At 43.6% G+C, this 24,154-nt stretch overlaps 1 protein-coding gene across 1 annotated transcript in view; it reads right to left on the bottom strand.

The window, feature by feature from the left end:
- Positions 1–24,154, bottom strand: part of LOC121586754 (gamma-aminobutyric acid type B receptor subunit 2) — a 382,125-nt gene that overhangs the window by 157,036 nt on the left and 200,935 nt on the right. Inside the window, exon 3 of the mRNA XM_041903715.2 lies at positions 7,560–7,730. Coding sequence (XP_041759649.1) covers positions 7,560–7,730 — 171 coding nt within the window. The remainder of the gene's footprint in view (positions 1–7,559; positions 7,731–24,154) is intronic.

The raw sequence follows: 24,154 nt of genomic DNA, 5'->3' as shown, positions 1-24,154 counted from the left end.
ACACACACGCACACACACACACACACACACACACACACACACACACACACACACACACACACACACACACACACACACACACACACACACACACACACACACACACACACACACACACACACACACACACACACACACACACACACACACACACACACACAGGGGGACAGGCTGGGGGAAATGGCAGTGTCAGTGTATTGAGTTAAAAGTGTTTAATGCCCCAGTGCTGCAAGAGGACATTAGCACAGTTGATTCTATTTAAAGGCAGGCTTTAACAAGCCACAGCAAACACAGGCTAAAGACCAGGATCAGGCCGGGCTAAAGACCAGGATCAGGCCGGGCTAAAGACCAGGATCAGGCCAGACTAAAGACCAGGGTCAGGCCAGACTAAAGACCAGGGTCAGGCCAGACTAAAGACCAGGGTCAGGCCAGACTAAAGACCAGGATCAGGCCAGACTAAAGACCAGGATCAGGCCAGACTAAAGACCAGGATCAGGCCAGACTAAAGACCAGGATCAGGCCAGGCTAAAGACCAGGATCAGGCCAGACTAAAGACCAGGGTCAGGCCAGACTAAAGACCAGGATCAGGCTCTTATCAGCACACACAGGCACGCACACACACACACACACACAAACAAGCTCACGTGTGCATGAGTGCAAAGAGATACTGTCCAACATTATACCCACATAAATGCCCACACACACACATAAACTCTCATGTACAAATTCACAGCCCCAAAACCACATGACGATGACTGATATCTTTCAGTTAAAATTCCAGATAGTGATAGAGTGGTGTGTGTGTGGGTCTGTGTCAGTCTGTGTGTGTGTGTGGTGTGTGTGTGTTTGATTATGATATGTTTTCTTGTATGCCGAATAAGCCAGATGTTGTTGTTGTTGTGGGGGGAGGCCAGAGGGAGGTGCTGATTCCGGAAGTGGGCTGCTCATTTGACAGCTACATGGATCAGGCCTTTGCCGACAAGCTTCTAAAATACCAGCCCCTCGTTGCATGCTTGGACAGCCTCGGATATAGGTGCAAGCTGGTGGCACTTGTATTTGGCAGTCTGGGCCACGTTCATAGGCTTGCAAAACGTGGCCTCCAAATTGCGGGCCTACCAAAGCAAAGCAGTTGGCTAGGTACTGCTATGTTTCAGCTGTTGTGGGCAGCCTAGCTGTTTGGAGAAAAAGGTGCTTTCTTTATCCTTGAGTTCCATGCATACTGGGACCTTTGAGATGTTTGGATCCTTCTTGAAATGTAAATTTGATTTGAGGATCCAAATAAAGTATTCAAAATGTGTGTCTGTGTGTCTGTGTGTATGTGAATGGTGCCGAAGGAGATGGCTGCCGTTTTACGGGCTCCTAACCAATTGTGCTATTGTGTGTTTTTTTCCACGTTATTTGTAAATTATTTTGTATATAATGTTTCTGCCACCGTCTCTTATGACTGGATATCAGGACAGCGATTACTCACCTCGTACTGGACGAAGATTTTTTCTTTAATGAGTCGGAAATGAAGGATTTTCTTCAGACACCCGACAAGGCCCAAATCAAAGTCATTCGCATGAGAAAGAGACAGAGATATCGGCGACGTAGGCCGGGGTGCCTTGTAAGCATCCGACAACGAGTGCGTAATCTGCCTCTACCATCAGTCCTATTAGCCAACGTACAATCATTGGATAACAAAATAGACAAACTAAGATCACAGATATCCTACCAACGGGACATTAAAAACTGTAATATCTTATGTTTCACAGAGTCGTGGCAGAACGACGACATGGATAACCTACATCTGGCGGGATATACGCTGCATCGGCAAGATAGAACAGCTGCCTCCGGTAAGACAAGGGGTGGCGGTCTGTGTATATTTGTAAACAACAGCTGGTGCACGAAATCTAATATTAAGGAAGTCTCAAGGTTTTGCTCGGCTGAGGTAGAGTATCTCATGATAAGCTGTAGACCACACTATTTACCAAGACAGTTTTCATCTATATTTTTCGTAGCTGTTTACCACCACAAACCGATGCTGGCATTAAGACAGCACTCAATGAGCTGTATAAGGCCATAAGCAAACAGGTAAACGCTCATCCAGAGGCGGCGCTCCTAGTGGCCGGGGACTTTAATGCAGGGAAACGTACATCCGTTTTACCTCATTTCTACCAGCATGTTAAATGTGCAACCAGAGGAAAAAAACTCTAGACCACCTTTACTGCACACACAGAGACACGTACAAAGCTCTCCCTTGCCCTCTATCCTCCTGATTCCTGCTTACAAGCAAAAACTAAAGCAGGAAGCACCAGCGACTCTGTCAATAAAGAAGTGGTTAGATGTAGCAGATGCTAAATAACAGGACTGTTTTGCTAGCACAGACTGGAATATGTTCCGGGATTCTGGCATTGAGGAGTACACCACATCAGTCACTGGCTTCATCAATAAGTGCATCGATGACTTCGTCTCCATAGTGAGCGTATGTACATACCCAAACCAGAAGCCATGGATTACAGGGAACATCCGCACTGAGCTAAAGGTAGAGCTGCCGCTTTCAAGGAGCGGGACTCTAACCCGGACGCTTATAAGAAATCCTGCTATGCCCTCCAACGAACCATCAAACAGGCAAAGCGTCAATACAGGACTAAGATTGAATCGTACTACCCCGGCTCCAACGCTCGTCAGATGTGGCAGGACTTGCAAACTATTACAGACTACAAAGGGAAGCACAGCCGCGAGCTGCCCAGTGACACGAGCCTACCAGACGAGCTAATTTACTTCTATACTTGCTTCGAGGCAAGCAACACTGAAGTATGCATGAGAGCATCAACTGTTCCGGACGACTGTGTGATCACGCTCTCCGTAGCCGATGTGGGTAAGACCTTCACAAGGCCTCAGGGCCAGACAGATTACCAGGACGTGTACTCCGAGCATGCGCTGACCAACTGGCAAGTGTCTTCCCTGACATTTTCAACATGTCCCTGACTGAGTCTGTAATACCAACAATTTTAAAGCAGACCACCATAGTCCCTGTGCCCAAGAACACTAAGGTAACCTGCCTAAATGACTACCTACCCATAGCACTCATGTATGTAGCCATGAAGTGCTTTGAAAGGCTGGTCATGGCTCACGTCAACACCATTATCCCAGAAACCTTAGACCGACTCCAATTTGCATATCGCCCCAACAGATCCACAGATGATGCAATCTCTATTGCACTCCACACTGCCCTTTCCCACCTGAATAAAAGGAACACCTATGTGAGAATGCTATTCATTGACTACAGCTCAGCGTTCAACACCATAGTGCCCTCAAAGCACATCACTAAGCTAAGGACCCTGGGACTAAACACCTTCCTCTGCAACTGGATCCTGGACTTGCTGACGGGCCGCCCCCAGATGGTAAGGGTAGGTAACAACACATCTGCCATGCTGATCCTCAACGCAGGGGCCCCTCAAGGATGCATGCTCAGTCTCCTCCTGTACTCCCTGTTCACCCATGCCTGCATGGCCAGGCACGACTCCAACACCATCATTAAGTATGCTGACGACACAACAGTGGTAGGCCTGATCACCGACAATGATGAGACAGCCTGTAGGGAGGAGGTCAGAGACCTGGCCGTGTGGTGCCAGGATAACAACCTCTCCCTCAACGTGATCAAGACAAAGGAAATGATTGTGGACTACAGGAAAAAGAACGCCCCCATTCTCATCGACGGGGCTGTAGTGCAGCAGGTTGAGAGCTTCAAGTTCCTTGGTGTCCACAACACCAACAAACTAACATGGTCCATACACACCAAGATAGTCATGAAGAGGGCACGACAAAGCCTATTCCCCCTCATGAGACTGAAAAGATTTGGCATGGGTCCTCAGATCTGGGTGTCTGTGTGTCTGGTTGCCAGCTCGTGCGTCATATTGCGAGGCAAATCACCGGGTTTAGCCTCTGACGCCATGCTAACTAAAACAGGGCAAAAGTTTGAGCTGCCTGGCTTGGCGTTCTGGCATTGCTGCAGATGACAAACAATTAAGTGTCTTACTGGTCTAGATCATAAATGAACATTACAGCATAATAATAGCCATAACAAAAACTACATGAATCTCTATGGCAACATGAACACTTCAAAGAACCAATAATTTTCTAAATCTTAGTAATTTTCTAAGATTTCTAAGTAAGGTAATGATATTGTAAGGTTAAAAAAATGTGATCATAGTCGTTATTTTACGTAATGACCCAAGATCAGCATTTAAGGGCAACTTCACATATACCTTACAGTACATTCTGTCTGGAGGCCTGGCTCTGTGAGGTCCTTAGCGGTCAAGGATCACATCATGCTGACCTGGCAGAGCTATAGGACCTCACCTTAGAAACTATGATGACAGAGAGGTTGAGGTGGTTGAGGTGATCATACATTCACACACACACACACACTCCACTGCCCAAAGAGCAGGGGCCTTGACATCTCTAGCCATCTAATCTCTAACAGCAAAAAGGGGATTGAGGCTTAATCTGATGGAGTGTGATTCAAAACAGACCTTAATCCTTTTATTGGTAGACAGTGCAAGGGAAAAACCTCATAGGTTCCTGAAATGTGTCAGATAGCAACAGTGGGGACAGGACAGACGGGGAGAAATCCTGTCAAGCTAAATCTAAAGCGATTAAATCCACACATCATTTGTCAGCTAGACGTTGGGCAGACTTATAGATAGACGCTGTGAGGTAAAAAACTGACCTAAAGTACTGTCAGTTCCTGAAAATGGGTTGGATAGTAGATCAGTATAGAAAACTGGAAAATATATGAAATCACATCTGGATAAAGCTATGAAATACAGCCGTCAATTCTCAGAGAATCTTATGCACAGATTTGTAGGAATAGAGACATAGGTATAAACAGCTGTTCTGATACTCTCCAATATCTATTCTCAAGGGACATTTGGACCATTTAAACACAATCAAACGCAGAACAAAATTCATTTATTTATGGTAAAATTGATTCATTTCAATCCATCCTATATCCCTTTATAATTTAGCAAAAACAAAATCGGCCAAATCAACCAGCCCACTGCTAGATCCAACGTAACAATCTCAGTGGAGAAATGGGAGGAAATGGTGTTTCCATCCTTGCATATATTTGTAAATCAGGATTAAGGACAAATGGTATAGCAGGTTGATTGAATCGGCCCGCCTTTCCGGCTTTCTCCACGGCGGCATCAGGAAGTGGCAGATAAAGGGAATTTGCTCTTCCACAGATTTCTTATCCCTACGCACCAGATTGTTTTCAACTAGCCCGACAACGCCAGACAACAGCACGCTCTCCAGTCACAAGTGATAGATTTTCAAATCCACACTTTGATATCTCCAGATACCACTTTGATACACAAACAGGGTATCATGGCACGCTAAGGTGTTGGTGCTGTTAGGGTGATGTGCTGTTTTCACACACGTTTAAATTCCTATCTAGAGGTATGACAAGTCTGGGAAAGAAGCAGATGGTTTTGGTTTCAGTGAATAGACTAGATATGAAATACCCCAGCTCCATAGGAAATGATTGTGGGGAATTATATACACTTATTCAGCAATAGTGAAACAATACTATTTCTCAACCACAATCATCCATTGAGAAACATCAGAAGACCATATAAACAGGGCATCCAAACCACTATGTTAGCTAACCATAACCCTAACAACCATACAGTGCCTTGCAAAAGTATTCATCCCCCTTGGCGTTTTTCCTATTTTGTTTCATTACAACCTGTAATTTAAATAGATTTTTATTTAGATTTCATGTAATGGACATACACAAAATAGTCCAAATTGGTGAAGTGAAATGAAAAAAATAAAATTGTTTCAAAACATTCTAAAAAATCAATAATGGAAAAGTGGTGCGTGCATATATATTCACCCCCTTTGCTATGAAGCCCCTAAATAAAATCTGGTGTAATCAATTACCTTCAGAAGTCACATAATTAGTTAAATAAAGTCCACCTATGTGCAATCTAAGTGTCACATGATCTGTCACATGATCTCAGTATATATACACCTTTTCTGAAAGGCCCCAGAGTCTGCAACACCACTAAGCAAGGGGCACCACCAAGCAAGCGGCACCATGAAGACCAGGGAGCTCGCCAAACAGGTCAGGGACAAAGTTCTGGAGAAGTACAGATCAGGGTTGGGTTATAAAAAAAGTATCAGAAACTTTGAACATCCCAAGGAGCACCATTAAAAAATTGAAAGAAAATGGCACCACAACAAACCTGCCAAGAGAGGGCCGCCCACAAAAACTCACGGACCAGGCAAGGAGGGCATTAATCAGAGAGGCAACAAAGAGACCAAAGATAACCCTGAAGGAGCTGCAAAGCTCCACAGCGGAGATTGGAGTATCTGTCCATAGGACCACTTTAAGCCGTACACTCCACAGAGCTGGGCTTTATGGAAGAGTGGCCAGAAAAAAGCCATTGCTTAAAGAAAAAAATAAGCAAACACGGTTGGTGTTCGCCAAAAGGCATGTGGGAGACTCCCCAAACAAATGGAAGAAGGTACTCTGTTCAGATGAGACTAAAATTTAGCTTTTTGGCCATCAAAGAAAATGCTATATTTTGCATCTTCAAAGTGGTAGGCATGTTGTGTAAATCAAATGATACAAACCCCCCAAAAATCCATTTTAATTCCAGGTTGTAAGGCAACAAAATAGGAAAAATGCCAAGGGGGGTGAATACTTTCGCAAGTCACTGTACATCCCTCAACATTCCACTGGAGAGAACAGTTCCTCAATGGACTTCCAAAACAGTTCTGTGAGATGAGTATTGATGTGTGTACCAGTTCTGTGTGATGGGTACGGGTGCCTGAAGCCTGCATCCAGTGACCATGCATGGTGAGTCAGATGGGATAATGTAACTCATGTTTCCCAGAAGGACTTTACCACAAACTGGGAAAGGAAGTAATTTGTGTTGAGTGATGATTTTAAAACGCCACTTTCAAAAATGTAATGTATTTTTAGAAGGACTTAAAAGGATGCACCAGCTGTACTAACCTTACAGGGAATATATAAATAGTAATATCCTCAGTAAGTCATTAAACAGAAGTTACTCTCTGTGTGCATGTTAAAATTGCATTAGAAGTAACCACTTTCATCACAATCCTATCTTTCATATTTCTCCAAAATATATATTATAATATTGTGATATCTCCACAATATAGCATAACATTAAAATATCTCCACGATATATCGTAATATAACGATATCTCCATGATCAGACCTGGGATTAAATTTCAGGTATAGAAATTACTTTTCAATACATTTCAAAAAAGTATTCAGATAACCATTATTTGAAAAAACAAGTAGTTGAATATTGGAATGTATTTTGAAATACATTAAATCAATACATTTAACCCAAGCATTTGAAAATAGTATTTGAAGTAAGTTTTTGAAAATACTTTCAAATACAATTTGGTCGACTATTTAGTTTTTGCAAATAACTTGTATTTGAACCCAGGTCTGTCCACGATATATCATAATATCACGATATCTCCATGATATATCATATTATCTCCAATAGAATTATAATATCCTCCCTCACCTCTGAGAACCTCTGAACGTCCTGTGTGAGGGTCCCCACGCGGCTCCAGTTGTAGAAGTTGAGGAACTTGACCACGGCTGGGTTCACCGCGTTGTCCGACGGAACTGTCCGGAAGAAGTTGGGGTACTTCTTCTTGTCGGCCAGAACAGGAGTTGTTGCCGCAAAGGAGAGCTGGAAAGACAAGGACAGACATAGAATGGTAAATGCCTGACCAATAAACGGCGGCTAAATTCTAACTGATCCTGGTGTACTGTTAATAGGAGCCTAGAGATCTGAAGCTTTAGACAGAGGCCTTCGATCGCCATCTGAGGGATTAAGCCATGGCAGCTAGAGCTGTCTCAGTGTGTCAGTCACACACACACACATGCACGCGCACACGGCAGACACACATACGCACACACACACACACACACAGGCACGCACGCATGCACACACACACACGCAGGACACATACACACAAACGGACCCTGGGAGTCAGTCCAGTCTGTAGGTGTGAGCAAATCAACACTCTGATGGGTCTGTGGAAACATCAGGGAAGCTCACACCTTCAGAGTGCTCACAGTAACAGGAGCTGTAAATGTTTGGTGGTAGTGAAAGCTGGGATGGACGACCTTAACTGACTGTGTGTGTATGTGTGTGTGTGTGTGTGTGTGTGTGTGTGTGTGTGTGTGTGCACGCAGATGCGTGTGCATGTGTGTGTATTTATGAGAGATTCAGGACTCTGAGACTAAGGTCAAGTTAAAAGCATTCCTTTCTCTCAATGGTTTACATGGATTCTGATTGGTTCTGCTTTCACTCATTTTCTTTGCCCAGAAAATTTGATTAAAATGTGCTGAACCTCAAACATTAATTGAGGTCATTTTTAAATACACCTCGCATATTCAGTTCAAATATTGCACCATAAGCAGGTTTAAATCAATTCAGGTTCCAAAAAAAGAGCTGAACTTTAAAAGAGATTAACTTTTTCTGGACGTTACTGCTTTCAAGATTTCAAACAGCAAGGACTGTCTTTTTTTGTAGCAACTACCAAGCACATACATTAGCTCTGAACACAACACATTAGGCTACTTTCTTCTTTGAAAAACATTTAGGGAATTCATGTTTTTCCAGGTACAGGTTGACAACAACATTATTGAGTGAACATGCAGACATTTACTGCTATAGAATGTACAACATTTTTCACACATTTCAATATGTTTTCCTTTTGACCAGCAGTGGGCTAACAGTATCTCCTACAGTGTCTATCCCTCCACTTCTGTGGATGTGACAGGTCCTCTGGTGAGAGAGAGAGAGAGAGAGGACAAAGACAGAGACAGCGAGAGATAACGTGAGAAGGCAAGAGATAGAGACTCGGACTCAAGAGTCATTTGGACAATACTTGTTATGTAATCCAAGGCACACTCCCAAGCTTCATCACCGCACACCAATCTAATCTTATCATCGCACTGTCACTGACTACAGTAGGCACATACTGGCACAATGTGACCGGGGACATCTAAAGACAATGCTACATATACAGCCAGTGGACAATGTGAACGATCTGATTCAAAGCCACAAAGCCAAGTCAACAAATCTCATCTCCAGTCCCTGAATCTCTGGGTCCATTGAAACATTTCTAGGGATCTATAGAATTCAAAGAATATGTCATTTGAGAGAACACTCGATTACTAAGAGAGAGCATGACAAGATTACTGAGTGATGGATCAATGGACTGACCTCAGATCTCTCTTTCTCTCTCCTTCTCTCTTCCTCCCTTTCTCTCTCCTTCCAACCCTCCCTCCTCAAACAGGCCCAAACACCACACACATACATACCTTTCGTCTTTATCTCGTCTTTATCTCGTCTCTCTCTCTCTCTCTCTCTCTCTCTCTCTCTCTCTCTCTCTCTCTCTCTCTCTCTCTCTCTCTCTCTCTCTCTCTCTCTCTCTCTCTCTCTCTCTCTCTCTCTCTCTCTCTCTCTCTCTCTCTCTCTCTCTCTCTCTACCACATTACCCACAATAGACACTCATTATCTCTGAGGGAAAATCGGTGTAATTAATTTCAGCCTTCAGATCATGACTTGCAGGTGTGTACAGCCAGCGAACACGAGAATAGAACGACAAAGATACCGCTGCATTGTCTCCCACATACTGAACAAACAGCAAGATCTTGACAGACATCATGTCAAAGTTAAAACTATAATTTGGGAAAATTGTCACCTTACAGTTTGACAAGTATGTCTTGTGTAGCTGTTATAAAGGTTTTGTGAATAGGGGGGGGGGGCGACAGTTAAGTGTTACCAATCATATCACAGGAAGCTAACGTTGAATGGGGGACTTAGAATGTTAGCTTAGTCTTGCCTAGCGGACTAAACTCCACTCCAAGTTTATGATGAACTTAACCAACGGCGTGGAGCCGAGACAACGCTTTGTGGAATCTAGCTCAGACTCCATCGATTCGGGATGGTGTTCTCGGGGTGATGAGAGGTGTTGGGTTTGCGCCAGACATAGCGTTTTCCTTGATGGCCAAAAACCTCAATTTTAGTCTCATCTGACCAGAGTACCTTCTTCCATTTGTTTGGGGAGTCTCCCACATGCCTTTTGGCGAACACCAAACGTGTTTGCTTATTTCTTTATTTAAGCAATGGCTTTTTTCTGGCCACTCTTCCATAAAGCCCAGCTCTGTGGAGTGTACGGCTTAAAGTGGTCCTATGGACAGATACTCCAATCTCCGCTGTGGAGCTTTGCAGCTCCTTCAGGGTTATCTTTGGTCTCTTTGTTGCCTCTCTGATTAATGCCCTCCTTGCCTGGTCCGTGAGTTTTGGTGGGCGGCCCTCTCTAGGCAGGTTTGTTGTGGTGCCGTATTCTTTCCATGTTTTAATAATGGATTTAATGGTGCTCTGTGGGATGTTCTGATATTGTTTTATAACCCAAACCTGATCTGTACTTCTCCACAACTTTGTCCCTGACCTGTTTGGAGAGCTCCTTGGTCTTCATGGTGCCGCTTGCTTGGTGGCGCCCCTTGCTTAGTGGTGTTGCAGACTCTGGGGCCTTTCAGAACAGGTGTATTATATATCATGTCACAAATCATGTGACACTTAGATTGCACACAGGTGGACTTTATTTAACTAATTATGTGACTTCTGAAGGTAATTGGTTGCACCAGATCTTATTTAGGGGCTTCATAGCAAAGGGGGTGAATACATATGCACGCACCACTTTTCCGTTATTTTTTTCATTTCACTTCACCAATTTGGACTATTTTGTGTATGTCCATTACATGAAATACAAATAAACATCAATTTAAATGACAGGTTGTAATGCAACAAAATAGGAAAAACGCCAAGGGGGATGAATACTTTTGCAAGGCACTGTAACTCTGTTCCATTAACATGGTTTGCTAGCTGAGAGAAGTTAACTCTGTTCCATTAGCATGTTTAGCTAGTTGAGAGAAGATACTGTAAGTCTGTTCAATTAGCATGTTTAGCTAGCTGAGAGAAGATAACTCTGTTCCATTAGCATGTTTAGCTAGTTGAGAGACGATACTGTAAGTCTGTTCCATTAGCATGTTTAGCTAGCTGAGAGAAGATAACTCTGTTCCATTAGCATGTTTAGCTGGCTGAGAGAAGATAACTCTGTTTCATTAGCATGTTTAGCTAGTTGAGAGACGATACTGTAAGTCTGTTCCATTAGCATGTTTAGCTAGCTGAGAGAAGATACTCTGTTCAATTAGCATGTTTAGCAGGCTGAGAGAAGATAACTCTGTTCCATTAGCATGTTTAGCTAGTTGAGAGACGATACTGTAAGTCTGTTCCATTAGCATGTTTAGCTAGCTGAGAGAAGATACTCTGTTCAATTAGCATGTTTAGCTAGCTGAGAGAAGATAACTCTGTTCCATTAGCATGTTTAGCTAGTTGAGAGACGATACTGTAAGTCTGTTCCATTAGCATGTTTAGCTAGCTGAGAGAAGATAACTCTGTTCCATTAGCATGTTTAGCTAGCTGAGAGAAGATAACTCGTTGCACTCCAATTTCAATATGTACCATCTCTCGTAAAAGGAATGACTGATATGAATCAATGCAGGGTTAATTACTGAGCAGAGAGAGATTAAGCAGAAACACTGATAGTGATCAAAAGGAGGATATCATCATTCTGATTGAGGCTAAGAGTGTGTGTTTGAAATGTGTGCACATTGCTTGTGTAGCCGGCGCGGTCTGCTCGTTGCCGACTACTGCGTTGTGTTCCGGTGCACTGAAGACAACACACTGGCGTACTTGAAGGCACTTTATTGTGTACAACTCTCTCAATCTGTTCAACATCAAAGAGAGAAAATGTTCAAAACTCTACCCTCGACCAGAATCCGCCTCTCCCAGCCGAATACAATGCAGACTCAGTATAATCACATTCAAAAATACAAGGAATAAAATACAACATCATTGGAAAATAAACATTGCATCTGGGGTATATCTTATGTATGTGTCATATTCACGTTATCTCTGCCAAAAACTCTGAGCTTTTAGCCTTTACATAATACTGTGCAACATGACATAAACCATCTTTCAAATAGGTAGTACATACAGTAATATGCACGAAGCAACATGTAATCCTTCACATTTGAGCTTTTCAGTGCCATTAAACACTAATCAATACATGAAAACATTTTAAATGAACACATTTTTAACCTGATATAGGGAATACATACCTGTTCAACATCAAAGAGAGAAAATGTTCAAAACTCTACCCTCGACCAGAATCCGCCTAACATAAAAAGAACAACGTGGGCTTCGTCACAAGAGGATAGAATGATGATTGCTAACTTACAGCTAAACAGAACACGAGGTTAGCTAAGTTAGCAATTTCTCAACTCTCAAAAATGTCTAAATTCACGACACAGCTTGATTAAATGTACGTACACTCATCATATAATATACATACAAGTTACTATGTGCACTGAAACGTTTTAGTTTTAACAGGTATATCAAGTTTATGTCACGCCGAAGTGAACACGTACCTCTCCCAGCCGAATACAATGCAGACTGAGAAAAGCATGACCTCCCTCCGCATATAACCAAACCAACTCTAGAGGGCGCACTTACACAATTAAACTCTCCCAATATCTGTAAACTACACAAAATGCTGAACAATACAATATTTTGGTGAAATCAACTCACAAAATAAAATAAAAAATAGAAAATGAACGGTTGCAAAAATCTGTAATTCTTTGACCTGTTACATTCACCCCTCTTTAATTTCACCAAAATCCTTCACACTTCGAGGGTGGAAAATAACCAAAAACATATAGAATAAAACTCTTGTCCACTTGGTCCAAGATAGCCCTGGGACTCCATTTCCCATATACAGCGTATAAAGCTACTTACAAAGTAAGTTAAAAGAAAACAGCAGTTGATCAGGCTACTGCCCCTTCTAGTGAATATGATGCCTTATACATCATATGAAATCTTGGAACACTTTCCCTCCATTATGAACATCTCATGACCCAGGTCATACTACTGGTAATAAAGAAAAATATCTCAATCTCAAAAATGTATCTAAAATAAAGAACGGAAAGACAGTGACCTTCTGACTCCTGTAACAAAACCCTTGGTGAGTGGTTTTTGCACCATGTTCTCTATCAAGCGATCGACTGCCTTAACAACCCTGCCAGTACGTGTTCTGACAACCTGACTTTCAAACCCTTGTACTTGAGGGGGTATCTGACTATCAATCAGTGTAACAGGTGAATTGACGTCCGAAGACCCTGTCTCATCTAAGTCAGGAACATCAATTGGGGCAACAGAGTCAGTGTCAGTCATGTGCAAATCAGGGGGTCACTGGAATCCGACAAGTCTCTCACAGGTGAGTATTCATTTTCCCCTTGGCCTCTGACCTCTTTAGACTGGGCTCTCGTGGGTGTCAGTTGAACAGACTTCCTGGACAGAGAGTGGGGCGTCTCATTCTCCATCTCAGACTCATCAGCTTCTCCAATAGACTCAGAGTCAGAGGATGCGTTTAACCACGAACATGTACGGTCCTCAGAAGCATCTACTGCTAGGCCACTCAAAGCATCAACAGAAGGAGGCTGAAACTCACTGGCCACATCCGAGGCAGCTCCATTCGTCTCTTCATCGCTTAGTTCTGGCATGGGCAAGAAGCTCACGTCCAACATCAAATTCCGATGAACAACTTTTGTTTTCCCACTTTCGTCTCTGACTTTGTAAACGTGAGTCTGAGGGTTCCGGTCTATGATGGTATACATAGTGGCTTCCCACTTATCCGCTAACTTCCTCTTCCCTCTCTCTGCTTTATTAGCTAACAAAACTCGGTCGCCAACGTTCAAGTGGGTTCCACGAGCTCTCTTGTTGTAGCCATCAGCTTGATGTTGCTGTCCTTTCCTCGCATGCTGCTGAGCTATGTCGGCAGCCACATGGAGGTTCGCCATCAGTTTCTCTGCATAGGTCTTATAATTCACCACGACTGGATCCCTCAAGACTTGTTTGAAGACCATGTCTACTGGGAGTCTGGGCACTCGACCATACATCAAATAGAATGGAGGATATCCAGTTGTTTCATGAGTGGTGGCATTATACGCAAAAGTCAAAGTCTGTATCTGTTGGGCCCAGTGTTGCTTAGCTGTCAGGGGTAGGGCACGCAACATACTGCCAAGTGTCCTATTGAACCTTTCGGTTTGCCCATTTCCCATGGGATGGTATGCTGTTGTGTGTGTTTTCTTAATCCCTGTGAGGCTGAGGAGTTCAGCTATGAGTTTGCTTTCAAAATTGGCCCCTTGATCAGAATGTATTCGCTCTGGGAAACCATAGATGCAGAATACGTTATCCCATAACTTCTTCGCTATTTGCTTTGCAGTTTGGTTTACGCAGGGAAAGGCATGAGCCAATTTTGTAAAGTGGTCTGTTATGACTAACACATCGACAGATCTTTGCTTAGAGTCCTCAGCACTCCAAAAATCAATGCACACCAGCTCCATGGGTGCCGAAGTGCGAATGCTCTCCAAGGGAGCTCGGGCAGCTGGTTCAGGGGTCTTTGCAAGGATACAGCGTTGGCAGCATTTCACATATTCCTTGATGTCTCTTCCCATTTGCGGCCAGAAGAAACGCTGTCGGGCGAGGTGTGCTGTCCTAGCCTGCCCTTGATGCCCAGCGAAGTCATGCACACCAGCGAGAGCTTTGGCCTTCAAGCTAGCAGGCAGCACAAACTGATACCTCTTCTCTCTGCTTAATGGGTCTTTGGTTACCCTATATAGGACTCCGTCCTGGACTTTTAGATGATGCCACTGCTTGCACAGTGTCTGGGTCGTAAGAGCTAACCTCCTCCTCCCTCGCCTAGGTGGTGGCTCACCCCTCTGAATGAGTGGCAGGACTTCCCTGATAACTGGATCTATTTCCTGGCTGTGCCTCAGCTCGCCCGATGGAGAGGGCTGGAAGTGTGTCTTGTTCTGAGGGCACCGCCTGGGGAAGAACATTGAGAAACTGTGTTGCTCTTATCTCTGCTCCCCTTTCCCACTCTACATGAGCTTCACAAGCAGATTTCACATGAGAGGGTTCTTGACTGCCAGCCAGCCTGTCTTGAGTGGGGTCCATAGTTACACAGCACCCTGCATCAAGTGCCTGGAGACACTGGGTCTTACTCCGGAAGAGATCTTGGACTTTCTCCTCTTTGGTTCCCTCCGCCTCGGCCAAAAGACTTCCATAGGGCTCACTGATCAACCTTTGGCTCACTGATTTAGCAAACGGATCTCTACTCAGGGCATCTGCCACAATGTTCTTTACCCCAGGAATGTGTTTGATACTGAAGGTGTAGGGGGAAAGCTTTGCCACCCACCTCTGTTCGCAAGCGTCAAGTTTTGGTTTGGTCATTATATAGGTCAAAGGATTATTGTCGGTCCACACTGTAAAAGTGTGGCCTTTCAACCAGTGGCTGAATTTTTCACAAACACTCCATTTGAGCGCCAAGAACTCCAGTCGGTGAGCAGGATACCTCTTTTGTGAGCCAGTGAGGGTCTTGCTGGTAAAGGCGATCGGGCGTGCCTTCGTTTCTCCTTCTGGTATCTGGGACAGAACTGCCCCAAGGCCATCAAGAGACGCATCAATGGACAAAACCAAGGGCTTAGAAAAGTCTGGATGGCTAAGGACCACACAATTCAGGAGCTTCTCCTTAAGGCCGGCGAAGCGGAATCGCAGTCAAGGGTCCAATCCGCAGGTTTGAGCTTTCTGTAGACTCCCGCATTCTGACTGTACTTCCCGGCCTTTCCTCTCCGTTTCTGGCCAGCTGTGAGAGCAAACAGGGGTTTTGCGATGGAGGAGCAATTTGGTATGTAGTGTTGGTAATAAAATACCATCCCCAGGAACGACTTCACTCTGCGAACTGAAGGAGTGCAGCCATCATCTTCCATCAAGTCCCTCTTTGACATTTTGGTGATGACCTCGACCTTCTCTGGGTCAACAGCAACACCGTCACTGTCAACGATGTGTCCGAGAAACTTCACAGATCTCCGCAACAGATGGCATTTTTTTGGACTCAACTTTAGATTGTGCTCCCGTAGCCTCTGGAAAACAACCTCTAATCTGCTGAGGGCCTGCTGTTCATTGGGGGCAAATATCAAGAGATCATCTAGGTAGCACAAGAGACTGCTGAAGTTAAGATCGCCAAAGATACTCATCATCATCCTCATGAAGGACGCTGGACTGTTGCAAAGCCCCTGTGGCATTCTGTTATACTCGTGCAGGCCTAATGGTGTTGTGAAGGCGGTATACTTTTTGTCCTCCTCATGCATGGGCAAGTTATAAAATCCAGACGTGAGGTCCATGGTGCTGAAGACAGCATTACCGCCAAGGGCAGCCAAGCAGTCCGATTGATGGGGCAAAGGATGAGCATCCTTGATAGTTCTTGCATTCAGCCATCGAAAGTCTGTGCATATCCGGAGGTCGCCATTTTTCTTCCAAACCATCACGAGTGGAGAAGCATATTCACTCATTGATTTCCGTATGATTTCCTGTTCCTCCATCTCGGTGAGAACTTGGCGCAGCTTTTGATAGTGGGCTGGCGGCACTCTGCGATATGGAAGACGGAAGGGACGGTCGTCAGTGAGGCGGATCCTATGGGCAAAGCCCTTGGCTTCTCCACAGTCAAGATTATGCTTTGAAAATATATCCTGATATTTCTCCAGCAATGTCACAAGTTGGAGCTTGGTGGAGGGGCTCGCTTCACAATGATCAATATCGACATTTCCTAGACCAGACTTCTGCAGTCTGTCTTTCAGGTCACCGTTGTCGTCCTGTTTCACATGAGTCACTCCAACAGAGCCAGCATCACTCTGACAGGAACCCTGGAACAGTGTGAGATCTTCAGCTGCAACACAAGTAGAGACGTCCGCAAGCTTGCTGTTCCTTTTCAGTGTGAGTGGTTTGTTTGAGATATTAGTGACTTTCATGGGAGTCCAGCCATCTCCCCATAGCGGTGTTACCACTCTCCCCACCATAATGCCCCGAGGCACACACCTGGAGGTTGTAGGCTCCACCATAACTATACTCCCAGGTGACTTGGGTATATTACTTGGCAGTCTTCCCCACAGCAGGTACTCTTGTTTGGGAAGGAGAGTCACCGCCTGAGTTAGCTTCACTGTCCCTACTTTTCCTGGGACATCTTCACCCCTCCATCTTGTGAGACTGGTCATCATTTCTAGAAACTGTTCGCCATCTGGAGACCCTTTTGTGTTGCTCGAGATAAGTGTCCAATAACTGTTCTCGTTTTTCAGCTGATGCAGTACACGTTTCAACATGTTGGTGCCTACTATTATGTCGTCTTTCTGACCAGTGATCACCAGAACTGGGACCATGCACTTCACCCCATACAGACTTAGTTCCATGTCATACATGCACTTGGGGCGCACTTGTACTCCTCCACAGCCAACAAGGATGATATGCTGTGAGAGTTCTTGATGTGGGGTCAAGACGCTATCCGATAGTAGTCTCTGCTCTGCCTCTTCACTTATCGTGCAGGCCATTGAGCCTGTATCGAGGAGCCCTTGCAACTGAGCACAGCCATTAACTGTCACCGGTGCGTGAAATAACTCACTGAACGTCTCAACTCTGTGAATATTCTGAACAATTACCGTGCAATTATCAGACATTGCTTTACAGACATTGACATACATCTCCTTCAATTCTTCACTTTCTTCAAGGGTTGAATCTTCAACGCTCACACATCCCCCTTTCCGTATGTGAGCTATCTAGTTTAAACTGGCTCCACCTTGCTCAGAGTTAGGTGATGTGTGCGTTAACTGTGGCTGAGCGTTAATTCTTGGCCGGCGTTGTTGGCATTCTCTCTTCCAGTGGCCAGGCTTGTAACAGCCCATACAGAGGTTCGCCTGTCTACAGTGTGCAGTAGTTGAATGTTCGGCAGACTGACAGACTTTACATCTACTCTGAACAATGGCTGCTGGCCCCCTGCTTGGTGGCACGACTGCTGTTGTGTGTGCCGTCTGCTCTAGCACACGGTCCAGCAAGCCAATGAGAGACTGCATGCAGATGCTCTCTGTCTGAGGAGAGGATGGAAGCCCCATTGCCTTTGGGTAACCAGTAAGGTCTGTTGGGTTTTCAGCAGCGACTGTCTCTGTGGTTAATGCCTGAGCATGTGCACCAATGTTCTTTGGCCGATAAGATTTGGCTTGACACATTGTTCTAGCCTCTCTCTGATGTTCAACGAGGTGTTCATGAATCTCATTTGCTGTCCACTTTTCAGCTGTTTTGCACTTTAGGACACTTGCAAGAGCGGGGTCGGGACAGTGTTTCACCAGCATCATTGTGACTTCGTGAGAGGGGTCCTCAATGTTTCGCCCCTGCCTTCTCAGACACTCATCTGCGACATCCACAGCCTTGTTCAAGCGTATCCAATAGTCCATGGGACTTTCTCCAGCCAGAGGAAGTGTGTTATAGAAATCTGCTAAAGGCATAGAGGAGTAGGTTAACTCACTGAAATGTTGTTTCAGAATATCAAAGACGAGCTTGGAGTTCTCAGCTGGCTGCAGCGATGGCATACTGCGCAGGGTAACTTTAACAATGTCTCTAGCCTTTCCCATTAGTCTTGACATTATCTCCTGGGAGTGCTCTTGCGGGTGTACACCCCTCTTATTCAGGTAAACGCTCATAATCTCTTCCCACTCATGCACTGTGTGTTTGTCTGTTCCATCACCCCTGAAGTACGGCGGCTCTTTGACATCTGTCTTCATGACTAACTTTACTCCTGTCATGTTCAAATCAGACTGTCCATATCCTAAGTTCAGGCTAGGCGTAGGAGTGGTTTGGTTATCTGCACTACCAACAGATCTCTGTAATTGGCTAGCAATGTTCTCTCCTATTTCATGAGCTAACTGTGTGATGAGACTCCCTAGGTCTGCAGAACTCACATGTGAACTAGACACTGGCTGACGTGGAGAGTGTTCATCTGTTTGGGTGTGAGTGTATGAAAATGCAGGACAGCCCACTGAACTAACGCTGCTTGCAATGTCTGGAGCATCTCCTAAGCTACGCATGTGTGGTGCGGGGGAATATTCATCAGTGCGTAAGCGTGTGGACGAGAGTACAGGTCTGCCTAGTATACCAGCACCCCTAACCGGCGTGCTCTCCACCATACTCATAAACCTGCCCCTCCCCAGGCTTACCCCTGCAGCATCTCCAACACTAAATGGTGTCTGCGCATCCTTGCCATCAGCCATTTTTTTATTTTTTTTTAAATAGAAAGTTGTAATAGACTATGGTAATGATATGTGAATCACCAAAACATGTGAATATGAAAAAAAATTGTACAATGATAGAAGTAGCTGAGGTAAGCAATTAAGAGCTACAATTTACACATTAATGTTTGCCCTTCTACTTGTCAACGTTCCGAAGAGGTTCCTACTTGTCACAGCAACCACCGGCGATCACCCTGGCGATGATCTGAAGCGAAGATATCCGGGTCACGGCACCAATGTAGCCGGCGCGGTCTGCTCGTTGCCGACTACTGCGTTGTGTTCCGGTGCACTGAAGACAACACACTGGCGTACTTGAAGGCACTTTATTGTGTACAACTCTCTCAATCTGTTCAACATCAAAGAGAGAAAATGTTCAAAACTCTACCCTCGACCAGAATCCGCCTCTCCCAGCCGAATACAATGCAGACTCAGTATAATCACATTCAAAAATACAAGGAATAAAATACAACATCATTGGAAAATAAACATTGCATCTGGGGTATATCTTATGTATGTGTCATATTCACGTTATCTCTGCCAAAAACTCTGAGCTTTTAGCCTTTACATAATACTGTGCAACATGACATAAACCATCTTTCAAATAGGTAGTACATACAGTAATATGCACGAAGCAACATGTAATCCTTCACATTTGAGCTTTTCAGTGCCATTAAACACTAATCAATACATGAAAACATTTTAAATGAACACATTTTTAACCTGATATAGGGAATACATACCTGTTCAACATCAAAGAGAGAAAATGTTCAAAACTCTACCCTCGACCAGAATCCGCCTAACATAAAAAGAACAACGTGGGCTTCGTCACAAGAGGATAGAATGATGATTGCTAACTTACAGCTAAACAGAACACGAGGTTAGCTAAGTTAGCAATTTCTCAACTCTCAAAAATGTCTAAATTCACGACACAGCTTGATTAAATGTACGTACACTCATCATATAATATACATACAAGTTACTATGTGCACTGAAACGTTTTAGTTTTAACAGGTATATCAAGTTTATGTCACGCCGAAGTGAACACGTACCTCTCCCAGCCGAATACAATGCAGACTGAGAAAAGCATGACCTCCCTCCGCATATAACCAAACCAACTCTAGAGGGCGCACTTACACAATTAAACTCTCCCAATATCTGTAAACTACACAAAATGCTGAACAATACAATATTTTGGTGAAATCAACTCACAAAATAAAATAAAAAATAGAAAATGAACGGTTGCAAAAATCTGTAATTCTTTGACCTGTTACACTTGGAAGCGTGTTTAATATTAGAGAAGCCAACCATAGCACCTCCGCTCTGGGGCCAAGTGTGATCTTTACATTTACATTTACATTTATGTCATTTAGCAGACGCTCTTGTCCAGAGCGACTTACAGTTAGTGCATACATTATTCTTTTTAATTTTCATACCCCATGGGAATCGAACCCACAACCCTGGCGTTGCAAACGCCATGCTCTACCAACTGAGCTACCTCCCTTTAAAAGCCAGTCGAAACCAGTTAAGACAAATGTTTTTCCGATTTTCAAACGGACAGGTTCTCCTATTCTCACAACTCATATTGATGTCATACAGTACTTACAGTGAGTATATAATTTTTGGGAAAACGTTTGCTTAATGCATTTGATTAAGATAGCTTTCATGTTATTTATTTTCTCATTGCTCAGAATACATTATGCTGTACCTTGTATTCCTTATAGTAAACGTTATAACTGGAGACTGATACAATACATACAGTCAAACACTTCCCAACAACCCTCAGCAAACCTCCAACAAACCTCCAGCTCGACCATGCCACACTATTCCCCCCTCTAGAACCCATTTAATTTGGGCGCCCTGTTGTTTCCCAAACCATCAAGGAGGACCCTGGAACAACACATGGATTACAACCGTCAATTAAGGAGAGAAGAAACCCTTTTTTTCACTACCAGTGCTAAATCCAAAATCACCCACCAGTCTTAAAAGGGCTTTCCTGGGTATTTCCGCTGTAGTTTTAATCTACATTTAGCTACAGCTGTTTTCTACACCCACACCGGGAGAAGCTCCAATGGGTCTCTAGTGAGAGCCAGTGATTTTTAGCCCAAACACATTGATTGGGTTGGAGCCTCCTGTGACAGAAAGGGGGGTATGAAACTGTAAGGGCTCGTTTGGAACCTGCATAGGGGTATTAACGTAGTGCTGTATGTAGTTCCTTCTCCCCATGGTCAAATAAAACCACAGAATGATATTGGGTGCTGTAAAACTATTACTACTATAAATAGTAATACTACTACAACTAATATTACTACTACAGTAATACTACTACAACTACTATTACTACAACAACTAGTAATACTACTACAACTACTATTACTACTACAGTAATACTACTAAACTACTATTACTACTACAGTAATACTACTAAACTACTATTACTACTACAGTAATACTACTAAACTACTATTACTACTACAGTAATACTACTAAACTACTATTACTACTACAGTAATACTACTAAACTACTATTACTACTACAGTAATACTACTAGAAGTACAAATAATAAAAACATTGAGTTCATAGTTCAATGGGTTCCATTCAGTTCCACCCTGAGAGCCCATGGCACTAATCATCTCGGCAGTGTGATTTTTGAAAGGAAATGTTGGCTATTGTTCTTTTTCACATGGGTCCTGCACAGAGGTGTGACGTTAGGACCCCAGGTCAATACTTCGTTTTAGATGTAGGTCCAGGTGACGCATGTGGGTATACATGTAGGTCACTAGAGAAAATATATTGTTTGATTTGAGCTAACGAGTCAAGGTAGCCCTTCTGTCTCCAAGTTAATCTGAACCACCAAGCTGCCAATAGTGCAGAGGGTTTGGTGAGAAAGCCATCACGTGAAATGATCTCAAATACAGCTTACGAAATGGGTCAGTCTTTTGATAAATACAGTAGAGTGCCTTAAAATAGCGTTATGATATCACACATCTCGGAGTGCTGTCTTACATAAGGAGATTAAAAAAGATCTATTCAAATATTTTTTTATTTATTTAACCTTTATTTAATCAGGTAAGCCAGTTGAGAACAAGTTCTCATTTACAACTGCGACCTGGCCAAGATAAAGCAAAGGAGTGCGATAAAAACAACAACAACACAGAGTTACACATGGGATAAACAAAACATACAGTCAATAACACAATAGAAAATCTACAGTTGAAGTCGGAAGTTTACATACAGCTCAGCTAAATACATTTAAACTCAGTTTTTCACAATTCCTGACATTTAATCCTAGTAAAAATTCCCTGTTTTATGTCAGTTAGAATCACCACTTTATTTTAAGAATGTGAAATGTCAGAATAATAGTAGAGATAATTATTTATTTTCTGCTTTTATTTCTTTCATCACATTCCCAGTGGGTCAGACGTTTACATACACTCAATTAGTATTTGGTAGCATTGCCTTTAATTGTTTAACTTGGGTCAAATGTTTCGGATAGCCTTCCACAAGCTTCCCACAATAAGTTGGGTGAATTTTGGCCCGTTCCTCCTGACAGAGGTGGTGTAACTGACTCAGGTTTGCAAGGCTCCATGCTCGCACACGCCTTTTTCAGTTCTGCCCACACATGTTCTATAGGATTGAGGTCAGGGCTTTGTGATGGCCACTCCAATACCTTGACTTTGTTGTCCTTAAGCCATTTTGCCACAACTTTGGAAGTATGCTTGGGGTCATTGTCCATTTGGAAGACCCATTTAACTTCCTGACTGATGTCTTGAGATGTTGCTTCAATATATCCACATAATTTTCCTTCCTCATGATGCCATCTATTTTGTGAAGTGCACCAGTCCCTCCTGCAGCAAAGCACCCCCACAGCATGATGCTGCCACCCCTGTGCTTCATGGTTGGGATGGTGTTCTTCGGCTTGCAAGCCTCCCCTTTTTCCTCCAAACATAACGATGGTCAAAATGGCCAAACAGTTCTATTTTTGTTTCATCAGACCAGAGGAAATTTCTCCAAAAAGTACGATCTTTGTCTCCATGTGCAGTTGCAAACCGTAGTCTGGATTTTTTATGGCGGTTTTGGAGCAGTGGCTTCTTCCTTGCTGAGCGGCCTTTCAGGTTATGTCGATATAGGACTCGTTTTACTGTGGATATACAGTGGGGAAAAAAAGTATTTAGTCAGCCACCAATTGTGCAAGTTCTCCCACTTAAAAAGATGAGAGAGGCCTGTAATTTTCATCATAAGTACACGTCAACTATGACAGACAAAATGAGGAAAGAAAATCCAGAAAATCACATTGTAGGATTTTTAATGAATTTATTTGCAAATTATGGTGGAAAATAAGTATTTGGTCACCTACAAACAAGCAAGATTTCTGGCTCTCACAGACCTGTAATTTCTTCTTTATGAGGCTCCTCTGTCCTCCACTCGTTACCTGTATTAATGGCACCTGTTTGAACTTGTTATCAGTATAAAAGACACCTGTCCACAACCTCAAACAGTCACACTCCAAACTCCACTATGGCCAAGACCAAAGAGCTGTCAAAGGACACCAGAAACAAAATTGTAGACCTGCACCAGGCTGGGAAGACTGAATCTGCAATAGGTAAGCAGCTTGGTTTGAAGAAATCAACTGTGGGAATTATTATTAGGAAATGGAAGACATACAAGACCACTGATAATCTCCCTCGATCTGGGGCTCCATGCAAGATCTCACCCCGTGGGGTCAAAATGATCACAAGAACGGTGAGCAAAAATCCCAGAACCACACTGGGGGGACCTAGTGAATGACCTGCAGAGAGCTGGGACCAAAGTAACAAAGCCTGCCATCAGTAACACACTACGCCGCCAGGGACTCAAATCCTGCAGTGCCA

This window comes from Coregonus clupeaformis, chromosome 17, assembly GCF_020615455.1.
Source record: "Coregonus clupeaformis isolate EN_2021a chromosome 17, ASM2061545v1, whole genome shotgun sequence".
Taxonomy (NCBI): domain Eukaryota; kingdom Metazoa; phylum Chordata; class Actinopteri; order Salmoniformes; family Salmonidae; genus Coregonus; species Coregonus clupeaformis.
This window is presented reverse-complemented; position numbering and strand designations above follow the sequence as displayed.